The sequence below is a fragment of the Nansenia antarctica genome (genome assembly GCF_963989245.1).
Source record: "Nansenia antarctica genome assembly, chromosome: 1".
Lineage (NCBI taxonomy): Eukaryota > Metazoa > Chordata > Actinopteri > Argentiniformes > Microstomatidae > Nansenia > Nansenia antarctica.
The window spans coordinates 47,898,962-47,918,529 of NC_137674.1; the positions used below are offsets into that span (position 1 = coordinate 47,898,962).

The following is a 19,568-nucleotide window of genomic DNA, read 5'->3' on the forward strand; positions in this document are numbered from 1 at the left end:
CCTAGGTTACTTGGTCGAAACGTTGCAGAAGTAAACGGACGCACACGGACGCATCGTGTGTGGGTATCCTCTTTATTTTCATGTCCCAACTAAATGGTAAATGGGCTGCACTTATATAGCGCCTTATTCCAAAGCGCTTTACAATGGACTCTCATTCCCCCATTCACACACACATTCACACACCAATGGCGGCAAGCTGCCATGCAAGGCGCCGGCCCGCTCATTGGGAGCAATTTGGCGTTCAGTGTCTTCCCCAAGGACACCTCGACACGTTGACAGGAGGAGCCAGGGATCGAACCACCGACCATGCCATCATTAGACGCCGGCTCTACCTCTTGAGCCACAGCCGCCTAAATCATTATTTAAGCTATAGAGGCATACGGATGTCTATTCTTAGCCGTACAGCTCAGCTATCCCATATGGTTATCCCTGCTTACCAAATCTTAGTCATGCTGAATTAGGATTAGGTGAATGCTGAGTCAGCTGTCTGGTGGCGTTTCTCGTATCTCTCGTATAGACTGGTGCTCGTTCTCCTCTCACTCTTCTGGATGCTTCTAGATGTCTGTGGAAACCTATGACAGGATTCATATTTGACCAGATTTCTTCACAACTCTATTGATTGAATGAGCAGCATGGGCAGATTGGTAGCACTAGTCTGAGAATCTCTCTCTCTCTCTCTCTCTCTCTCTCTCTCTCTCTCTCTCTCTCTCTCTCTCTCTCTGTCTGTTGGCTCTACTCTGTGGCACAATGTGAGAGAGATTAGTCAGACTTGGTAATCTAGGGAGCATATGACTAGCTGGCTGTGTTGTGTAAAACCTACTACAAGTGTTGAAGCGTCCACGAGCTCAGTTCAGTTCACTGGCCTCAGCCTTCCATTACTTTAATTCACTTGATTTAGAGGGACATTGATAAGCGTTTCCTCAGATACGGCACATTTAGCCAGAAGGCTAGGAGCAATAATAACCATGTTAATGGTCATTTAGATCTGAATCCTTTTGGAGAGAGAGGAGATTCTGACCTGCCGTTATTGTTCTGATCCCAGGGAGTGCTACTCTGGGAGTGAAGAGGAGCTCAGCCAATCAGGATGGACTCACAGCAAGGAACTCAAAGAATCTCTGGTTGATATGTACAAAGGTAAATGTGAAACTCAGACTGTCCTCTCCTCTCCTCTCCCCTCCCCTCCATTCTTCTCCTTTGTTCCATTTTTACCCATGTTGTCAAGTCAAATGTATCAGAACTGGAGGGTTTTAGCATTGCAGTGAATTAAGCTAGGTGCTGTTTATAACATGTTGATCTGCAATGACAATAATGTTATGTACAGTAGATGTGAGGTGTTCAACTACCTACAGTACTGAGTTCGCACAAGTGTATTAACAGCCTGTACTGAAACTTCACTGAACAAATAACAAAACTGTAACAAAAAAATAACAAAAATCTATATTCCCGTTGGACGTCAGGGGCCTATGAGTCCTAAAATGACCCTTGACTCCAATTGAACACATACACAGGCCTACTACTAAAAAGAAACATAACACTAAAGGGAGCGATCCTCCTTTGTTGAAATGTCGTACAATTCCTTGTGTCGGAATCATTTGAGACTGATGGGAAAAAAAGGAAATGGTCTGTGTTTGAAATGTCTCTCTCTGCCCTCAAGAGGGCGCACTTGCCATTCCAGACGGTGGTTTGGGAACTACTTTGAGATAAGGGACCACTGAGACAGTCAAAGTGACTATCCCTCTAAAATCGAATTGGAGAGGTTACCTGTACTTGCCTGTCCCAAGTGTCCAAAACAACAAGTGACTTTCATGTGTTTTCTTCTCGAACTCATTCAGCAACTCTGGTGTTCTCTGCACTCGACTTTGATCCCATTGACTGTAATATCAAGAGTCTCAGCAAACAGAGAGAAGTTGCATTGTCCTCTATAGCGTGCTAATCTCTATATAAACACGTGAACTGAAACCACACCGGCATAGAGAGAGAGTTGAAAATTGAGTGAAATCCTTTCCTTGGCAAACATGTTTGCCAAAAAACTTAATTCATTGACATTTGTACGACTTGATTAATCTGTTCTCCCATTCACATAATCTGAAACCTGTTTTGCTGCTTTTGAATGGGTGCAGAATGCAGATACACATCGATTTGTCTTGATCAGCCTCCTTTGACAGTGGCCATATCTCTGACACGTTCTAACCATAGAATGTTTAAGTTTATAAATGTTCACGGTCATGTGATCAATGCTCCCCTCTGGTTATCAATAATAGCATATTTGTTTTCTGTCTGACAGGTACAGTCGCCTGTGTGTTGATGCTGTATTTACTTTAACGGCATTGTGGAACCTTTTTTTAATTTGTTTATCATCACATGATCATTTGGTTGTTGCTTTGTGTATAATAATAATAATAATAATAATAATAATAATAATAATAATAACTTTTATTTGAATATGAATGCAAAACGAGTGGAGAAGGAAGCCAGCCATGATGAGGTGCAGCCATGACTGGTTTCCCTGGTACAGTATTTCTATGGTGGGTTGGAGCGTTGCCCCAGGTTGTTAATGGCGTACAGCACAACATTTGAAGTCTTAGTGATATGCTTCAGTTTGGCAATCCCACCACACCCTAGGGCATGGGATTGAGTGGGGGTTAGGAGGTGTGTGTGTGTGTGTGTGTGTGTGTGTGTGTGTGTGTCCTACCACATCCTAGACCAGAGGGAGGAGACCAACAAGCGGATCAGGGTAGTGTTGCTCAAGCCCTGATAACGCAGAGGAAGGTGTGTCTTCCTGTCTCGCTCAGTAAGCATACAGCCTGTTCACCTGGACTAACCACTGCTCACACACACACACACACACACGTTAGCCAAGCTGTCCGTCCTGAGCCCCTGTAACTCCCATAGTTCCCCCATCAGACCCCAGACACACACTGATAAATTACTCACTCCTGGCAGACAGACAGACAGACAGACCTCTAGTGTTGAACCTCCCAGAGACATGGGACCATCTCAGTGTCTCAATCAAGACTAATCTGGGCTGCGGGTCGATGTAATTCCTGGTTATTAACCTTTTCTACCGAGTCGGTGTCTTGCTAGCGTAGATGAGCTTTCTTCCACATCCTACCGGCCGGCATTCAACGTCACCGGGCCTAAGGAACAAATCCCTAATTCTTGATGAAACCATTGCCGTGTGGGTTGGACTCAGAGGCACCGCGATCATCAGACTCACGCAGGTGGAGGAATAGGTGTCAAATCCCGTCTTGACGGGAACCTCCGACATGAATATGCGTTGAGGATTATCAGGCGTTTGCGTTTGAATGCTGATGTGTCCATCTGTGGTGAAACACCAGTTGACACGAATAGGGAGATTGGATTTCTCTGTGATGTCGCCTATAGGGTGAGAATGATTGTTATTGAAATACCGGAATGAATATGTATTTGTTGTGATCGCCAATTAGAGGATGTCCTATGTGAAATGACAAGCAGCTCGTGTTTGGAGAAGGTTTTAGTTGGCGTTGAACATATATATTTTTTTTTTTTTTTACGGTAGTCGAAAGAATGCATTTGAATAACTGGTTTGATCCACTGTTGTTTTTAGCCTTATCCTTCTGATTGGTCGCAATGTGTTCACTAAACTCTTAATTTCTTAATTCAGTTCGGTTCAAACTTACGGTAATTTATCACCTTGGAGAAATTGTTATTGGGGCTACAGCGGTGCTGCAGACACAGGCCTACAGCAGACACAGGCCTACAGCAGACACAGGCCTACAGAGACACAGGCCTACAGCAGACACAGGCCTACAGCAGACACAGGCCTACAGCAGACATAGGCCTACAGAGACACAGGCCTACAGCAGACACAGGCCTACAGAGACACAGGCCTACAGCAGACACAGGCCTACAGCAGACAGGCCTACAGCAGACACAGGCCTACAGAGACACAGGCCTACAGCAGACACAGGCCTACAGAGACACAGGCCTACAGCAGACAGGCCTACAGAGACACAGGCCTACAGCAGACACAGGCCTACAGCAGACACAGGCCTACAGCAGACACAGGCCTACAGCAGACACAGGCCTACAGCAGACACAGGCCTACAGAGACACAGGTCTACAGCAGACACAGGCCTACAGCAGACAGGCCTACAGCAGACACAGGCCTACAGAGACACAGGCCTACAGCAGACACAGGCCTACAGCAGACACAGGCCTACAGCAGACACAGGCCTACAGCAGACACAGGCCTACAGAGACACAGGCCTACAGCAGACAGGCCTACAGCAGACAGGCCTACAGCAGACACAGGCCTACAGCAGACACAGGCCTACAGCAGACACAGGCCTACAGAGACACAGGCCTACAGCAGACAGGCCTACAGCAGACACAGGCCTACAGAGACACAGGCCTACAGCAGACAGGCCTACAGCAGAAGGGCCTACAGCAGACAGGCCTACAGCAGACAGGCCTACAGAGTCACAAGCCTACAGCAGACAGGCCTACAGCAGACAGGACTACAGCAGACACCGGCTCAGAGACAGTAAGCTTAGAAGTATCACGTTGCCTAGTGTCTCTTGCTGGTTCTGGCCATGTTGCATTGCCTTTGCGTAACACTCAAATCACCAGACAGCTGTTGTTATTACCACAAATCTCAGGTCTGCTTTGTCTATTCCTGTGTGTGTGTGTGTGTGTGTGTGTGTGTGTGTGTCTCTCTCTCTCTCTCTCTCTCTCTCTCTCTCTCTCTCTCTCTCTCTCTCTCTCTCTCTCTCTCTCTCTCTCTCTCTCTCTCTCTCTCTCTCTCTCTCTCTCCCTCCCTGTCTCGAAACTCCAAAGTACTCAAAGTGCAGCCTACAAGCCCCCAATAACAAACAATGTAAAGTTTCCTACAGAGTTGAATTGGCTCTGTGAACAAGGAGAAAAAAAGCCAAACGCCCCAGAGAGCTTTGTTCTTAGCAGGTGGATGTGCCTCTGACCTAACCCCTCCACCCCCCCGCTCCCCTGCGCCTAGCATCACTTACCCAGCCAGGAAATGTAGTGTTTAGACCCAATGGGTCAGTGGTAGGAACAGCAGCTGGTGGAGGGGAGGAGAAACAGTGTGGTCTCCTTCTCTCTGTTGCTCTCTCTCATTCACTCACTCTCTCTCTCTCTCTCTCTCTCTGTTGCTCTCTCTGTTGCTCTCTCTCTCTCATTCTCTCTCTTTCTTGCTTTGTTGATCTCTCTCTCTTCCTCCCTGTTGCTCCCCCCCCCCCCCCCCCCCCCCCCCGTTGCTCTGTCTCTCTCTCTCTCTCTCCCACCACCACCACTGGACCCTCTGCGACGAAGACACCCACCCATCCACTCCTTCCCTCCCTCCCTCCCTCTCCACTTCACAGGGCCTAGAGGCGCGCTATCGGCACGTTTGGGCTCCCATGTGGGTCTGATTGAAGTTGAGAATCCTTGGAATAGAGTGGCGGTGGTGGCGGTGGGCTTACTAACTGACTGACTGGCTGCTGCTGCTGCTGCTGCTGCTGCTTCTGCTGCTGTGGTCGGCCCCTGGGTGGGTGGTCCAGCGCTGAGGCGCTAGGCCAGGCCCAGGCTGCACACACACACACACACACACACACACACACACAAGGATTCCTCGGCCTCTTGTCTGTCCGTCTTTGTGTGTCTCTGTTGGTTTAGGGAATAGACATGAGACACAGGGTGGGCACTGTTGAAAAGGTGGCCAGGGGCCGCCGGGTGATTATTCCGATCTGAGACCACAACACACACACACATACACACACACACACACACATACACACACATACATACACACACACACATATACACACACACACATATACACATACACACACACACACACACACACACACACACAGTGCTGAAATATATGAAAGTGCTGAACCCTCCGTGCTGGCGTGTTTGGATGAACTCAGGTGAGCACGTCGTCCTGCTCAGTTGAACCCTCAGCCGTGTGCTAGTAAGGGTTACTAGTAAGGGCGTCTCCTCCCCTGAGTCTGTTGTTTAGTCACAGCCTGGTCCCCGGCCAACATCGCCGCCACAACGTCACATAAAACGCTGCGACGATGCACATCGTCACCCCGACAGCCACCCTGGCGTGTCGGCCCCAACGAGGACCCGCGGCCGCGGAGGAAAACAAACATGGCCGAAACCGCTGATGCCTTACGATGTTTGAACAGGGAGCAAGTCAAGGGCTCGCTGCCGGGGCCCTCTGCTCAAACATCCAGGGGTAATGAGGAGCGTTGGGCTGTTTGGCGCTGCCAGAGACCACCCGGCCACCAGGCTACCCACCCCCTCCTTCCCCTGGGAAACAGGGCTGCAGAGGGAGGTGGAGGTGGAGGTGTTGGAGGTGGAGGAGGAGGAGGTGGAGGAGGTGGAGGTGGTGGTGGAGGTGGTGGTGGAGGTGGTGGAGGTGGTGGAGGTGGAGGAGGTGGAGGTGTTGGTGGAGGTGGTGGAGGTGGAGGTGGTGGAGGAGGAGGTGGAGGTGGAGGAGGTGGAGGTGGAGGTGGTGCAAGACCCTTTCAGCGGTTAGGGAAGCATTTATTTGAACCCAGCCCTCTCTGGTGTTGGTGACAACATGTCAGTGTGTACAGGTTTTATGACCCTGTTGATCTGGTTCATTTGGCCTCTTTGAAATGAGCTCATGGATACTGTAACCATGGATACTGTCGGCCTCCAGCTTCTGTCATCTGCACTCACCAGAACAATATAACCAGGGTGTCACAAAGTGGAACATCCACAAACCCCGGCAGTTGTAACTCTTCTTTCTGTACGTGTCGAGCCCTGCCTGTGTTATCAGCCACACAGCCTATTGTACGGTTCCTCGTTGGAGCTATTTCTGTACCATAGGAAAGAGGTGGAATGTCTGGGTGTTGATTCTAGAGCCTTGCCACTTGCCTCCCGCTGACGGGTGCTGGTTGTCTGAAGGACAGGTCGTTGCTAGAGAGCCTCGCTCATCCTTCATCGGGATTCAGGGGGATCAGTCCCTGTGCTTTGCAAAAGTTCAATTTTAAAGCATGTTAGTCGAAGGATTTTCTCAACAAAAGAAAACAGTATAGAGTCTTTAGCTTTAAAGTAATCTCTGTCTGTGTGTGTGTGTGTGTGTGTGTGTGTGTGTGTGTGTGTGTGTGTGTGTGTGTGTGTGTGTGTGTGTGCGCGTGCATGCGTGCGAGTGTGCGTGTAGCATTGAAAGCTGGTATGAATATGAGAGAGAGAAAGGCTAGTATGAATAATGAACATGAATGAATAATGAACCTATTACATTGTGTTGAACTCGGTGCTTCCAGGTATAGGGCCCTGGCCCTCTAATAGGTTCAGTGTCTAAAACCGGATGTTTTCCAAACAAAAATAACAGGCCTCAAATGATCCCCATTGAGGTCAACCATCCTGGTCTTTATCGTAAAGAAGGATTGGTTGTCATTGACTTCCCTTGCTAAATGAAGTCATACACTGTTGTAAGACTAATCCAGCTGTAACCGTTGTGGATATATTCTCCTATTGAACCATACAGGTATGGAAGGAGAGGTGAGAGGGAGGTGCTCCTGCTTTTAGATGTGACAGGTGACCTTGTGTTGACTTCTGTACGGGGCAGACCTAGAACCACCCTTTTGGTCTCCTGAGTGGTTTGGGAGGAGGTTGACTCATAGGCAGGCCTGTCCCACTGACGCCACCTCTCCCTGCTGTTGCAACACTTCTGTCTGACTGCCGACACCACAATGAACCTTTGTTTAGTGTCAACGTGCTATGCACGTAACGTTTGGTGTTGACATGGTATGAACGTAACGTTTGGTGTTGACATGGTATGAACGTAACGTTTGGTGTTGACATGACATGGTATGAACGTAACGTTTGGTGTTGACATGGTATGAACGTAACGTTTGGTGTTGACATGGTATGAACGTAACGTTTGGTGTTGACATGGTATGAACGTAACGTTTGGTGTTGACATGGTATGAACGTAACGTTTGGTGTTGACATGGTAGGACCGTAACGTTTGGTGTTGACATGGTATGAACGTAACGTTTGGTGTTGACATGGTATGAACGTAACGTTTGGTGTTGACATGGTAGGACCGTAACGTTTGGTGTTGACATGGTATGAACGTAACGTTTGGTGTTGATGACATGGTATGAACGTAACGTTTGGTGTTGACATGGTATGAACGTAACGTTTGGTGTTGACATGGTATGAACGTAACGTTTGGTGTTGACATGGTAGGACCGTAACGTTTGGTGTTGACATGGTAGGAACGTAACGTTCCGTATTATTATATGATTATTGATAGATAAGTAAATCTTATCTATCTAAAATAATCTTGATCCTAGTTCAAAATATGAGGCAGAAAAATAATTTCCTTCCTGATTTAGAGCAAATGCGAATCAACAGTAATTTATTATTTACTTGTGGATGAGTGTACTCTTCCCTCTGTGTGTAGATCGCATTGGAAGATTACTGTGATCATCATATCCGTGTACAGGATCTGGCGACACACACAAGTCTTAGGCTGCAGTATACGCAGAACCAAAACAAAGGCTTGAGGTAGGCTATGTCATGTCCCAGTGGTGGTAGTTGACGCTGATCTGTTACTACAATGTGATTAATACATTGTCACAAGCTGGACTGATTTACACAGTGACATAATGTTGCATAGAACAGAAGATGATTTGAATGTGTATTAAGAGTCCCTGTCTCTTTCTGACGTCAAGGCCACAGGCATGCACGAGAACTGAGTCGGTTAAGGACCCCCTCATCAGGGAGCGGGCTGGCCAACTGAGAGGGATGATGAGATGAACAGACCACTGGTTGATAGATGATACAGTCATTATTCATGCCTACCTTCCCCTGAAAGCCCTTGTTAAACCCAAAGCATGGCCATGTCATTACACGCCATGTAATTGGAAAAGGCACGTTGGGATTGTTGAGTGACATTAATTATAAATCAGATTATCTCTACTGTATTTGCTCTCTTGTTAGCTTTGCTGATAAGAAAGATTTTGTCCTGATTGGTCCAACAGAATTAAAGAATTAGAACCTTTGGGCAACGGCGGGCCATGCTGTGAGAGGGGCTTGTGTTAGGGTGGTATACTTTTAGCAAACTTGGCTTGGCTGTGTCAACAGTGTGTTTGGGTAAATGCTCTCACATCGCACTACAACCAGAGTTGACATTGAAAGGTATTGAGCAGCTTTTGATCTTTGTTTCTCTTTGACATGGATATTGACTTTTTGGTCTTTGATGGATAGTGAGACCCAGAGGCAGGTAAAGGCCTGCCGTGTACGGCAGCAGTCAGGTCCACCTAAGGATGTATTCATAATAGATTTTGAGGATGTTCACATTGTTTGTAAGTACAGTAGATCAACATACAGCACTATAGCAGGTATCCAAGCTGTGCGGTGGAACCCTTGTTAGTGGCTAGATGAAGTTATGGGTGGTGGTTCTAATCTAATTTAAAATATCCGGTCTTTGCGGCTTTTGACAAGCCATTGATTGATTGAAAACTTTATTAGAAGATTTGCAGAAGTAGGTACATGAAAGTACATATTACATACAAGGTCAACTAACAGGATAAAAACCCAAGAAAGCCACTGGCTTATTTCAATTGGGGTCCCATAACTTCTCAGTTAAAACATAGTTTTTGGTCATTAATTACTAATAGATCTAGTACAGTATTATAGCTATAGAGATGGGTAAGTCACACTTTACTTGACAAGGCATCATCGCAGTGTGAATCTTCCGCCTGTCATCTCCTCGCATAAGATTCTACCAAGCCACGAGAAGTAGTTTACTAGCTATTTTTCATCGTCACGTTATTTGCAGAGGGTTTTGGAATCACCTTCACTTTCACCAGCCAGGGATAGTGTTGGTCCTTATTAACAAATAGCAAAGCAATAACTGTAATCAGACCAGTCTGTTGTCTCTCCTGAGTGGGAGCTAAGATATTCAGGCCCTGATCTTGCAGTGTCAGCGGGAGGGCTCGGGGGCTCTGAGTTATTCACTGCGCCGCACAGCTGTCGGTCGCATTCCATACCTACCTCACCAGAGCTCTCGCCTCCTAGCCTCCTCAGCTCGCAAGCCCCCTGGATTTCCCCTCGCTCAAATTAGCTGGGATCTTTGCGAAAATGAGGCACTCATCCCGTGTGATTCTGCGGGTCGTGCGTGCGGGTGGCGCATGCGGCGCGGAGGAGCCCCCCGTAATGCCTGAGGATCAGCGGCGTCCCGTTCCCGCTGGCGGCAACCGAGACCGGATCCGTCTCAGGAGGAGGATCTGCCGCGGCTTCCCCCTCCGTATTCCCCTCCGTATTCCCCAGAGCTCCATTCAATCAGCATCATCAGTGAGGGCCGAGGCGTGAGGAGATGAGACGGCTCCTCCTGGCCACATCAGTCTCTCAGCTCCATCACAGAGGCACTAAGCCCACTAGCCCTGCCGTAATCAGCCTGATGTATGCACATATCCACTGACTAGGATAAGCCGGCTGTTTAATTGGCCCAGGCCAGCTCGACTGGGTTCGAGACGAGTATGAAGCACACCAAAGTTTCACAGAGAGTCACAGAGTCCACCTGAGTATGTTGGAACTGAAATTTGGCAAACAGTTCTGTAAGTAAGACGATACTGATTGGTCATTGGTCATTGGTCAAGGACCCCAATTGAAATAAGCCAGTGGCTTTCTTGGGTTTTTATCCTCTTAGTTTGACCTTGTATGTAATATGTACTTTCATGTACCTACTTCTGCAAACATTCTAATAAAGTTTTCAATCAATCAATCAATCATTGACACCCTGACAGTGAATTTAGTGAGGGCAGATGTGACTGTGTTGACGATTACCATCTAAGCTCATGATCATTAGCTTTGCAATCAATTTTGTCATTGATTTTATCAGCTGTAGCCACACACCAGACCAGAACATATTGTGTAATAACATTGTAGTAACAGTAATAACATAGAAGAACATATCACTTGTAATAACTACTAATGTCATTCTCACCCTCCAGAATAGTATAATAGCTAGTAGCTAGTATAATATGCTAATCAGGGGAGGCTGGTGGAGGTAGAAATCAGAAGGCAGCCTCATTGTAATGCATGGAACGGAATGAGGAATGGTAGTTTGGTACTATTTCTGGTGCTAACGTAATAATACTATAATAACAGCCGGTATTAGAGTAGCTAATACTGTTCAGATGTATGTCCCTACCACAGACAGGACACTGGGTGGTGTTACCTGTATTGAAGGAATAATGTTCTCAACAGAGAGCCTTGCGTCATTCCTCTGTGGTCTTTTTCTTTGATCTCTTTCTCTCTCTCTCCCTCCCTCTCCTGCTCTCTTTTTACCCTCCATCCATCTTCGGCTGATGGTTAATATTCCACAGATCAGTATTTACAGTTCATACGTAGGTCTCCAAGATGAGGGCTAATTTTTCTTTAAACGTTTAGTCAATTCTGACGTTTGATAGACTGTGAAAGCGAGAGGTCCAAAGTTCAGCTGCTCCTCCACAAAGACTGAAGTGTGTCTCCTGATGCTGTTGTTCATTGTCCGAACAAGGTGATACATTCAATGTCTCGCCCTGCCCTCAGCTCTTTTAGAAATGATTTGTTTGCTTTCTGTTAAATGTAGCCCATGTCCAAAAATGTAGCATTGGTATGTTTGTCTGAACTCTTTGTGGGTGTGGAGGTTGTGTGGTATGTGTTTAGTGTGGAAATGTTGGTTGGACGTATCAGAAAAGCTCTTTGTTAACGTTTGGATTAATGATGCAGAGTAATGGTAGAACATAGTTCTCACTAGACTTGAAAGATGTAAAAGTGCCATAGGGACATCCTCTGCTTTGATACATTAGCAGTGGCTGTCATGTAGAACATACAACTAGTGTTTCACTATGAATAAAGGCTATTGTTTTATGTTCTTTTTTGAACAGGTGTATCTATGATGATAAACACCTATCAATATTGAGGACTCATTAATCAAGCAATTAAGGCCACATCAATGAAGGCGAAAGGCATCTTAAAAGACTGTTCCAAATGCTTTACCCCGGGCCTTTTTTGTGGAAAACAATGTATCCAAATCTTTTGATCCCAGAGAAGTCAAGTCAGTACCCTGCCTTACCCTGCCCATGACAATCAACTGTAGCAGCAGGGACCCCCCCCCCCCACCACCACACACACACACACACACACACACACACACACACACACACACACACACACACACACACACACACACCCAGGTGTTACAATGTTCCATCCTGTGTAAAACCTTTGTTTACACACACCAAATACATTCTCTCTAAACCGCATCTTCTGCGGTATATTAAAAAAAAAACATTGTTCCATAAGCATGCCGCACAATTAAACCTCCTTTAAGTTTCCCCTCCAGATTAACATCCGTATCAAAATTCATAAAGAATAGTTGAGATGTGAAGCCTGAGCTGGAGGATTCACAGGGATTTTGTACCAAGCCCATTTAATCAGGATAACCCTGTCATTAATATTCATCAAGTCAGCTGGAATACAAATGATAGACTGTGGAATCTGGAAACTTTTGCTGCGGAAATGTATTAAATGCAGCTTAAAAAATTAATGGAATTTAGTTTATATTAGGAGGAGGGGGGTGGCGTGTGGGGGTGTGTGTGGGGGGGGGGTAATGCAAAACCTGTATTGGTTGACTGAAATTGGACTTAGATATTTCTTTTTGAAGAATTCCATCTTTGACGGACATCAAAGGCGTTTTCAATGAATGCAACGCATGAATGGTCATTTAAAAGGATTTAAAGACATTACGCTGCAATAATTGTACATGAATAATAAGTGGCCCACAGAGCCAATTAGCTCAAAGTCTACAAGGCTGGAATTGAAGATCACAGAGAGACAGTAGAGGACAAAGGAAATTAGAAAAGTTTGAAACCGAGGATGAAGCAAGACTATTATCAATGATTTTAGATAAAAGATCATTTGTTTCTATTAAACCTTCCCTCTGCTAATCACCTCAACAATGTGTTGTTCTGTTGTGGAGTCCATCTTTTTACTGGAAGCAGCATGAAATGAATCTCTTGATGTGTGTTCAGCGTATTCTCCCAATGTCTGTGAATGAATCACAGTTCTATTTTTTTGTTCTGTCTTTTAATTGTATCTGTAAGAGGTAAGTAAGTTGTCCATAGGGTTTTCCTGACATCAGCAGCATCTTCTATGCCACCTAGATTTCCTCAAATCATTTTGTCAGCTCTCTTATAACAGTGTTGGGATTTGTTTGACTTGATAATTGGTATTATGTCTGTGTCGGATTCCAATTGAATTCACGACTCAAAATTCAAACTCTTTGATTTGAGTTCATCCAACCATTCTTGACCCTAATAGTCAGGTCATGGGCTATGGTATCTCTCACTCTCTCTTTAAATGCATCCGACGGTACGCTGTTGCCACGCTTCCAGAAATGCCAAATTCAGCAACCGAGAGAGCAACCGAGAGAGCAACCGAGAGATCATACTGTATTGTCACACTTCTATAAAAGGAGAGAGGCATGCATCTTTTTAGGGACTGGATTATTGAACGATATTATTTTCATCAAGTCTTTGTTTGGTGATAATCACTGTGGTATTCACGTCAGTCAATGAGTCAAATTTTTTATTTTGTCAAACCAAGCGCGCCCTTTTACCAATCCCCAATCTCAGTTGCGGTGCGCCCCGCCAAAAGAGGAAAATTGCAAAGCCTACCGAAAGGTCAGGTTTGTATGCTCTGTGTTTTTCTGGTGTTCCTTTTTCAAAGCTACTTTCTCATGTTCATGTTAAAGGATTACCAGGTCTTCTGAGCCATACCTAGCAGCTAAGAAGTCCTCTCCTTCTACCAAATCCCCCTGCCACCGCCCCCCCCCCTCCCCCAAAGACTAGCTTTTGCCCAGAGTCTATCACTAGGATTACTGCTTCCCCGCGGTTTCTCCCACAAAAAGCCAGTTGTCCATTCACGCCTGACTGTGCACAGGCTGAATAGTGTGTGAGCAGTGTGTGAGCAGTGTGTGCTGGCTTACAACGTAGGGATAACGTTCCACTGGCATCTGCCCTAGGGGTCACCCACCCGCCAAGCACCCCAACCTCCCAAGAGCATTCTCTTTCTCTTTCTCCTCCCTTCTCTTTTTCCCTCTCTTTCTTTCCTTACCTCTGCTCGCGTCTCTCTGCCTGATGGTCCCCCTGTCTCCTCCTGCACCCTCCTCTGTTGTGTCTGCACGGGTCCATGAACTGTCTAACTCCCTGTAAAACAACCTCAATAAGCATTGTTACTGTGGCCACCCTCAACCCTGTACCAGACGCCTTCTGTGTCCCTCAACCAGGGGAGGCCGGTGGAGGTAGAAATCGGAGGACGGGCTCATTGTAATGCATGTGTTTGATACCGTTCCTCATTCCATTCCATGCATTACAATGAGCCCGTCCTCTGATTTCTACCTCCTACCACCGGCCTCCAATGCCCCTCCAACTTTGAGACAGATCTAAAAGGCTGTAGACTCGCTCTTTCATCAGACCTATCGTGTATCAGTGGGTGATTTAACTGACGATCACTTGAACTTTTGTAATTTAGACATTGCTGCCTGCCGCAGATTCATCTAAGGGGGGGCGGTTTGCCAGACACAGATTAAGCCTAGTCCTGGACTAAATCACTCTTTCAATCTCCATTGAAGGTGATTTTTAGTCTAGGATTAGGCTTCATCTGCCCGGGAAATCGGGCCTATGTGTTTTGTCCACATGAACTACCATTCCTAGAACAAGGCAGGTGGGCCTGCTATAGTTACTAGCTCCTCAGTGGCAGTTGGAGTTGGAGGCTTCTGTTGAACTTTCTTCTATACAGTGTTTAATCATTTGTCTTTTGTCTTAGCCACTTCACCACTAGAGGGAAGCCCTCCCCCACACACTCACACACACACACACACACACACACACACACACAAACACACACACAATCACTCTCTGACAGACATACACGCACACACTCTGACAGACACACACTCTCACACGCACACACACACATACACACACACTCTCTCACACACTCTGTGGATCAACAGGCTGTGCTGCCGCCAGTGAATGTCAATGTTTCGCCTAATTGCTTCCAGTGTATTTGTTGCTTGCTTATGAATTAACTTGCATTTATGGAACTAAATTACAGCCCATCATTTAATTACACCTGAGGAGCTGAACTTTAATTGATGGGATCCTAACCAGGATCTGATAGGGGCCCCGGCTGCATTAAACGGCTGTTTACTTTCCTGATAGCTAAAAGCATTAAAATGATTGCGTGACAGGATTATGATTCGTTAATTGCCGGCATTCATTAGCCACGATAGCACACTGTGTGTTGAGGTAAAGCAGCGGTACCACGTCGGAGAGAGGAGAAGATGGCGGGGTTGGTTTTAAAGCACCATTTCACTCTGCAAATTAAAGCTGCCTGTCTTGTTGTGCCTCACTGTCTCTCTGGGTTATTAAAGTGTCCTCGGCAGCGCCAGAGAGAGGAGAGGAAGAGAGTACCCCCCCTAGATCATATTGACAGGAGGCTATAATTAATACTAACCTTTTCTGCCAGGCCTGAACGTAAAGTGGCTGCCTTTGCCTTTGCGATGAAATGCATTTTTTCCCTTTCAAAATTAATCATATCCCTCCCTTTTCTATATTTCCAGCTAATCCGAAAGTCAATGAGGAGTTGAGACAACGACTGCCCTCGCCCGTTAGGCTCCCGAGCAGCGCTGAGACCACCCCGCAGCAGCTTGGGTAAAGACAGCGTACTCCTGTTCAGCCTTACCCGTTCAGCCTCAGCGTTGTTTGTGGATGGCTTTCAGCCACGTGCGGCAATTCTTTAAAAAAAAACGAGTTTTAATATGTAACTGTGCGGGGGCCTGTTTATTAGTGTACATTTTAGAGCAGGTGATTACTTTCTTTGTTAGATAAATGTGTTTTTCGAAATCCCTAAGTGAACAAGGTTACATTGTTTGGAAAAATAAATAATTAGTTTACTTTGTTCGTCTTTTGTTTGAATGCAGAGCTAAATTGGATAGGAGTACAATTACTGTACGTGGTGTGTGTGTGTGTGTGGTGTGTGTGTGTGGTGTGTGTGTGTGTGGAGTCACTACCCATCTTCCGTCGTAGACTGAAGACCCATCTCTTCAGGTTACATCTTAACTGCTCCTCCTGAGACATCTTCCGACCCTCACCTCTACTTCTCCTAAAGACACCCGCTTTCCCCTCTACTGTGTCCCTAGAACTTCTATTGCCCCCCTTGTACTGCTTCTCAGTTTCTCCAGTAAAATAAAAAAATAAAAAAATAGTTTTAGTAGAAGGCGATAATAGGGAGAAGGTTTTTCCTTCTATCAGTGGCCCCGGGCCCGAGCTAGAGTACTCTTCCTGCAACGAATGGTGGACTGCTGATTCACATGCTTAGTATTCAAATGTATTGATTGTAAGTCGCTTTGGAATAAGGCGTCTGCTAAATGCCAAAAATGTAAATGTAAATGTGTGTGTGTTTGTGTGTGTGTGTGTGTGTGTGTGTGTGTGTGTGTGTGTGTGTGTGTGTGTGTGAGTGTGATAGAGAGAGAGAGTGTGTGTGTGTGTGTGTGTGTGTGTGTGAGAGAGTGGGGGGGCTGGTATTAGAATGATGAAAAAAACCATTTATGTCAATGTGTTACTTCCTTAATTCCCATGGTGTGTTAACAGAACACTCAGCCCTGACTACTATTCAAAGGGCTTGTTGTTTCTTTATAACAGATACGTGTTTCGTTTCTTTCAAACCCCCACACAGACTCAGAGGTTTAGAGTTTGTTGTCTTTCATCTCCACAACAAAAATCTATACATGTGAATAATCAGCGATTATCATTTCTTGAACAGTTGTCATGTGTGCGTTGCCAGGTAGGCTTGTTAGATAGCAGTAGAACAGTGTCATCCCTGGGCGCGGCGGCTGTCAGGCTTAAGCTGTAGCCAGGTCAAGGCCCTGTGACTGTGATGCCCGTGACAGCCTGTCTCTCCTCTGACCTACAGTACCGCTCACCTGTCACTCACCTGTCACTCCCCTGGCCCTCCCCTGGCCCTCCCCTGTCCCCTACACCGCTGTTGTAGCTGAGCTCAGGGCAGGGACGATCTCGCTTGCCTCAGAGTATATTAGGCTTTTTTATCTGTGAATTAGGGCGGAGGTAGAAATCAGAGGACAGGCTAATTGGAATGAATGGTATCAAACACACGCACTATCATTGGGTAATCTGAATCAGAAGACTGATAAGGGTGAGGATTAGGCTGTTAATGTTCCATTTTTTTATTTATGTCTAGAAATTGGCTAAATTGGCAATACAGCGAAGTTGTGAATATTCAGGATTTGCCTCTGGGCCAGAACCGTGTTACAAATGTCTCTCGTTCTGAGTGTGTTTTATTGTTCTATTTCAGATACGGTGACGTAGCAACCACCACAACCAATCAGACAGGAGCAGAGGTGTCTGACACAGACTGCCCACAAGGTATCTTGTTTTCTTCTTTTCATTATTCTGTCTGTTCTAGGACCAGAGAAACACACCTTTTTTTCTCCTTCTCTCGGCTGAAAAACAAGAATGTTACGACCACTATATTTACTTTGCCGAAATGTTTCTTTTTATTATTATCTGGTTACCAGACTTGCATGTATGAAAAACATGTTCACAAGCATGTTTAATTATCAAGGCATCTGTTCTGTCAAGAAGACACAGAATAGATATTTATTAAAACCGGAGGACTGGCTGTGTGTCCTAGCAGCACATGGTATCCTCTCCTCTCTCCTCTGCCTCTCTTCAGCAGTTGGCAGGCTGTAGAAGTGACTGAAGATGTCTGATAGAGAGAGAGAGAGGGTGGGCGCCCTGTTTCTGTTTACCCCCTTTATTTGAGTCTCAATGCTGTTCCCGTGCGATACATCAACATTTATTTACATGTGTACACCCCCCCCCCAGCCCACCTTGTCACGCCGCCCACCTCCCCAACGTAGAACCTGGGCTGGTCCTCCGGGCCATGGCCGCTCCGTTCTGATAAACCGTCTGGAATGACAATGAGATAAACAGAGTGTTTACCAGCCCTTCACCATCAACCCTCCTGATATGTAAATGTGTTCAGCTCCTCTACTCAAACATACATTTGGACTGGAGCTAAAACACTTTAGGCCCCGCTAGCCAAACAGATAGTAATGACGAGGCGCCTGGCGCCCCTGTGTCTGCGCCGCGCGGGTTATTATCCGGTGATATTTGACGACAGGACGAGGAGGGAGAGAGCACAATGCCTCGGGGCTGACGGTGGAGACAGGGGCCAGGGAACTCAAGGGACAGAGGGGGTTTTTATAAACCGGTGCCCTCCTCAAACCTAGCTTGACTTTGACACTGTTCATTTACCCTAAAACGACTCCTTCCCCTTTCCTTGTCATCGAGTCTGTGGATTCAGTTGATTATGTTCAGGCTTGAAAGGAGAATCTCCTTCTTCGTGTTTTCCCCAAAGGAGACGGACGGGCCTTTCCGCTCCAGATGAAACCCCCTGGTCTCACACGTGTGAAGGGGAGACGCCACATTAAACACACCGCTCGCGGCCCGTCGTCAGAGGCGAGGAGGGCGGCTATCTTTTTGCGACTGAGGAAAAATTCAAGGAGTAACCCAGGCTTAGGAACAATGTATCTCAAAGTCCCCCCCATATTTGCGTTGTGACAAAGTGTGGGGGGGGGGGGGGGGGTTGGGTTATATAAGCGTGAGGTTTGGTGTTATTATCATTCATGGTTGAGTTCGCTGTTTGCACGGGTGAGTCTGAAGGAGAATACTAATACACGTCTGTCCTGACAATCCTGAGAGGAACAGCAGCCCGGCAACCGCAGGGCTAGCGACCGCGGCGGCTAGCAGACCTCCCTGATCTCAACTTCAAAACCAGGCCTGACCTTTCACTAAATAATTGTGGCTGCTAAGCTGGACGTGGTGGTGGTGGTGGTGGTGGTAATGGTGGCGGTGGTGGGATAGGCCAGTGCTCCCAGCTCCTCCCGCATCACCACGCATTTATTAACACAAACAACCAACCGGCTGCTTGTTAAAATGAGGGAGGGAGGGGGGGGTGGGGGAGTGTTTGATGCAGGGTGACTCCGGCAGCCCCCGTGTTTGAATTCTACCCCCCCATCTGAATTGCCTTGATGTCGTCGAAGTGATTAATCTGTTTTATTCCTTAATGTATATTTCATCACAGTGAAGAGAGGTTATTCTTTGTCATGCAGCTCTTGAACCAGGGGGGGTCAGGTTGTGATCGGACCTGGGCAAAAAAAAACACTTGAAACAGAAGAGCATGCAGCGTTTGTCAAATCAAGCACAGCTCGAATTTTTCAAATATTGGAACCCTTTTCATTTGATTTTGCCCAGGCCTGAATGTGATGCAACTCTCACTCGTTGACGCTATCCAAAGCTGGCAGAAAATAGGCGGAGGGCTTTTTATTTTTGGTTTCTAGTATATCAGTTTATTTTTTTGGCATGTTTTGGCTTGAGAATGTGTTTTGATATTGTACTTAAAGGTCTGAACGGTTCCCTGCCAACTCCAACCAGAGCTTCTCTGTGATCGCTGCATGAGCATGCCAAGGA

At 46.4% G+C, this 19,568-nt stretch overlaps 1 protein-coding gene across 1 annotated transcript in view; it reads left to right on the forward strand.

Moving 5' to 3' along the window:
- The window catches only part of mipol1 (mirror-image polydactyly 1), a gene marked incomplete at its 5' end in the record, with an annotated part of 77,569 nt that overhangs the window by 972 nt on the left and 57,029 nt on the right, over positions 1-19,568 (forward strand). Inside the window, 3 exons of the mRNA XM_080523575.1 lie at positions 1,043-1,134; positions 15,638-15,728; positions 17,389-17,459. Of these exons, the coding sequence (XP_080379701.1) occupies positions 1,043-1,134; positions 15,638-15,728; positions 17,389-17,459 (254 nt within the window). The remainder of the gene's footprint in view (positions 1-1,042; positions 1,135-15,637; positions 15,729-17,388; positions 17,460-19,568) is intronic.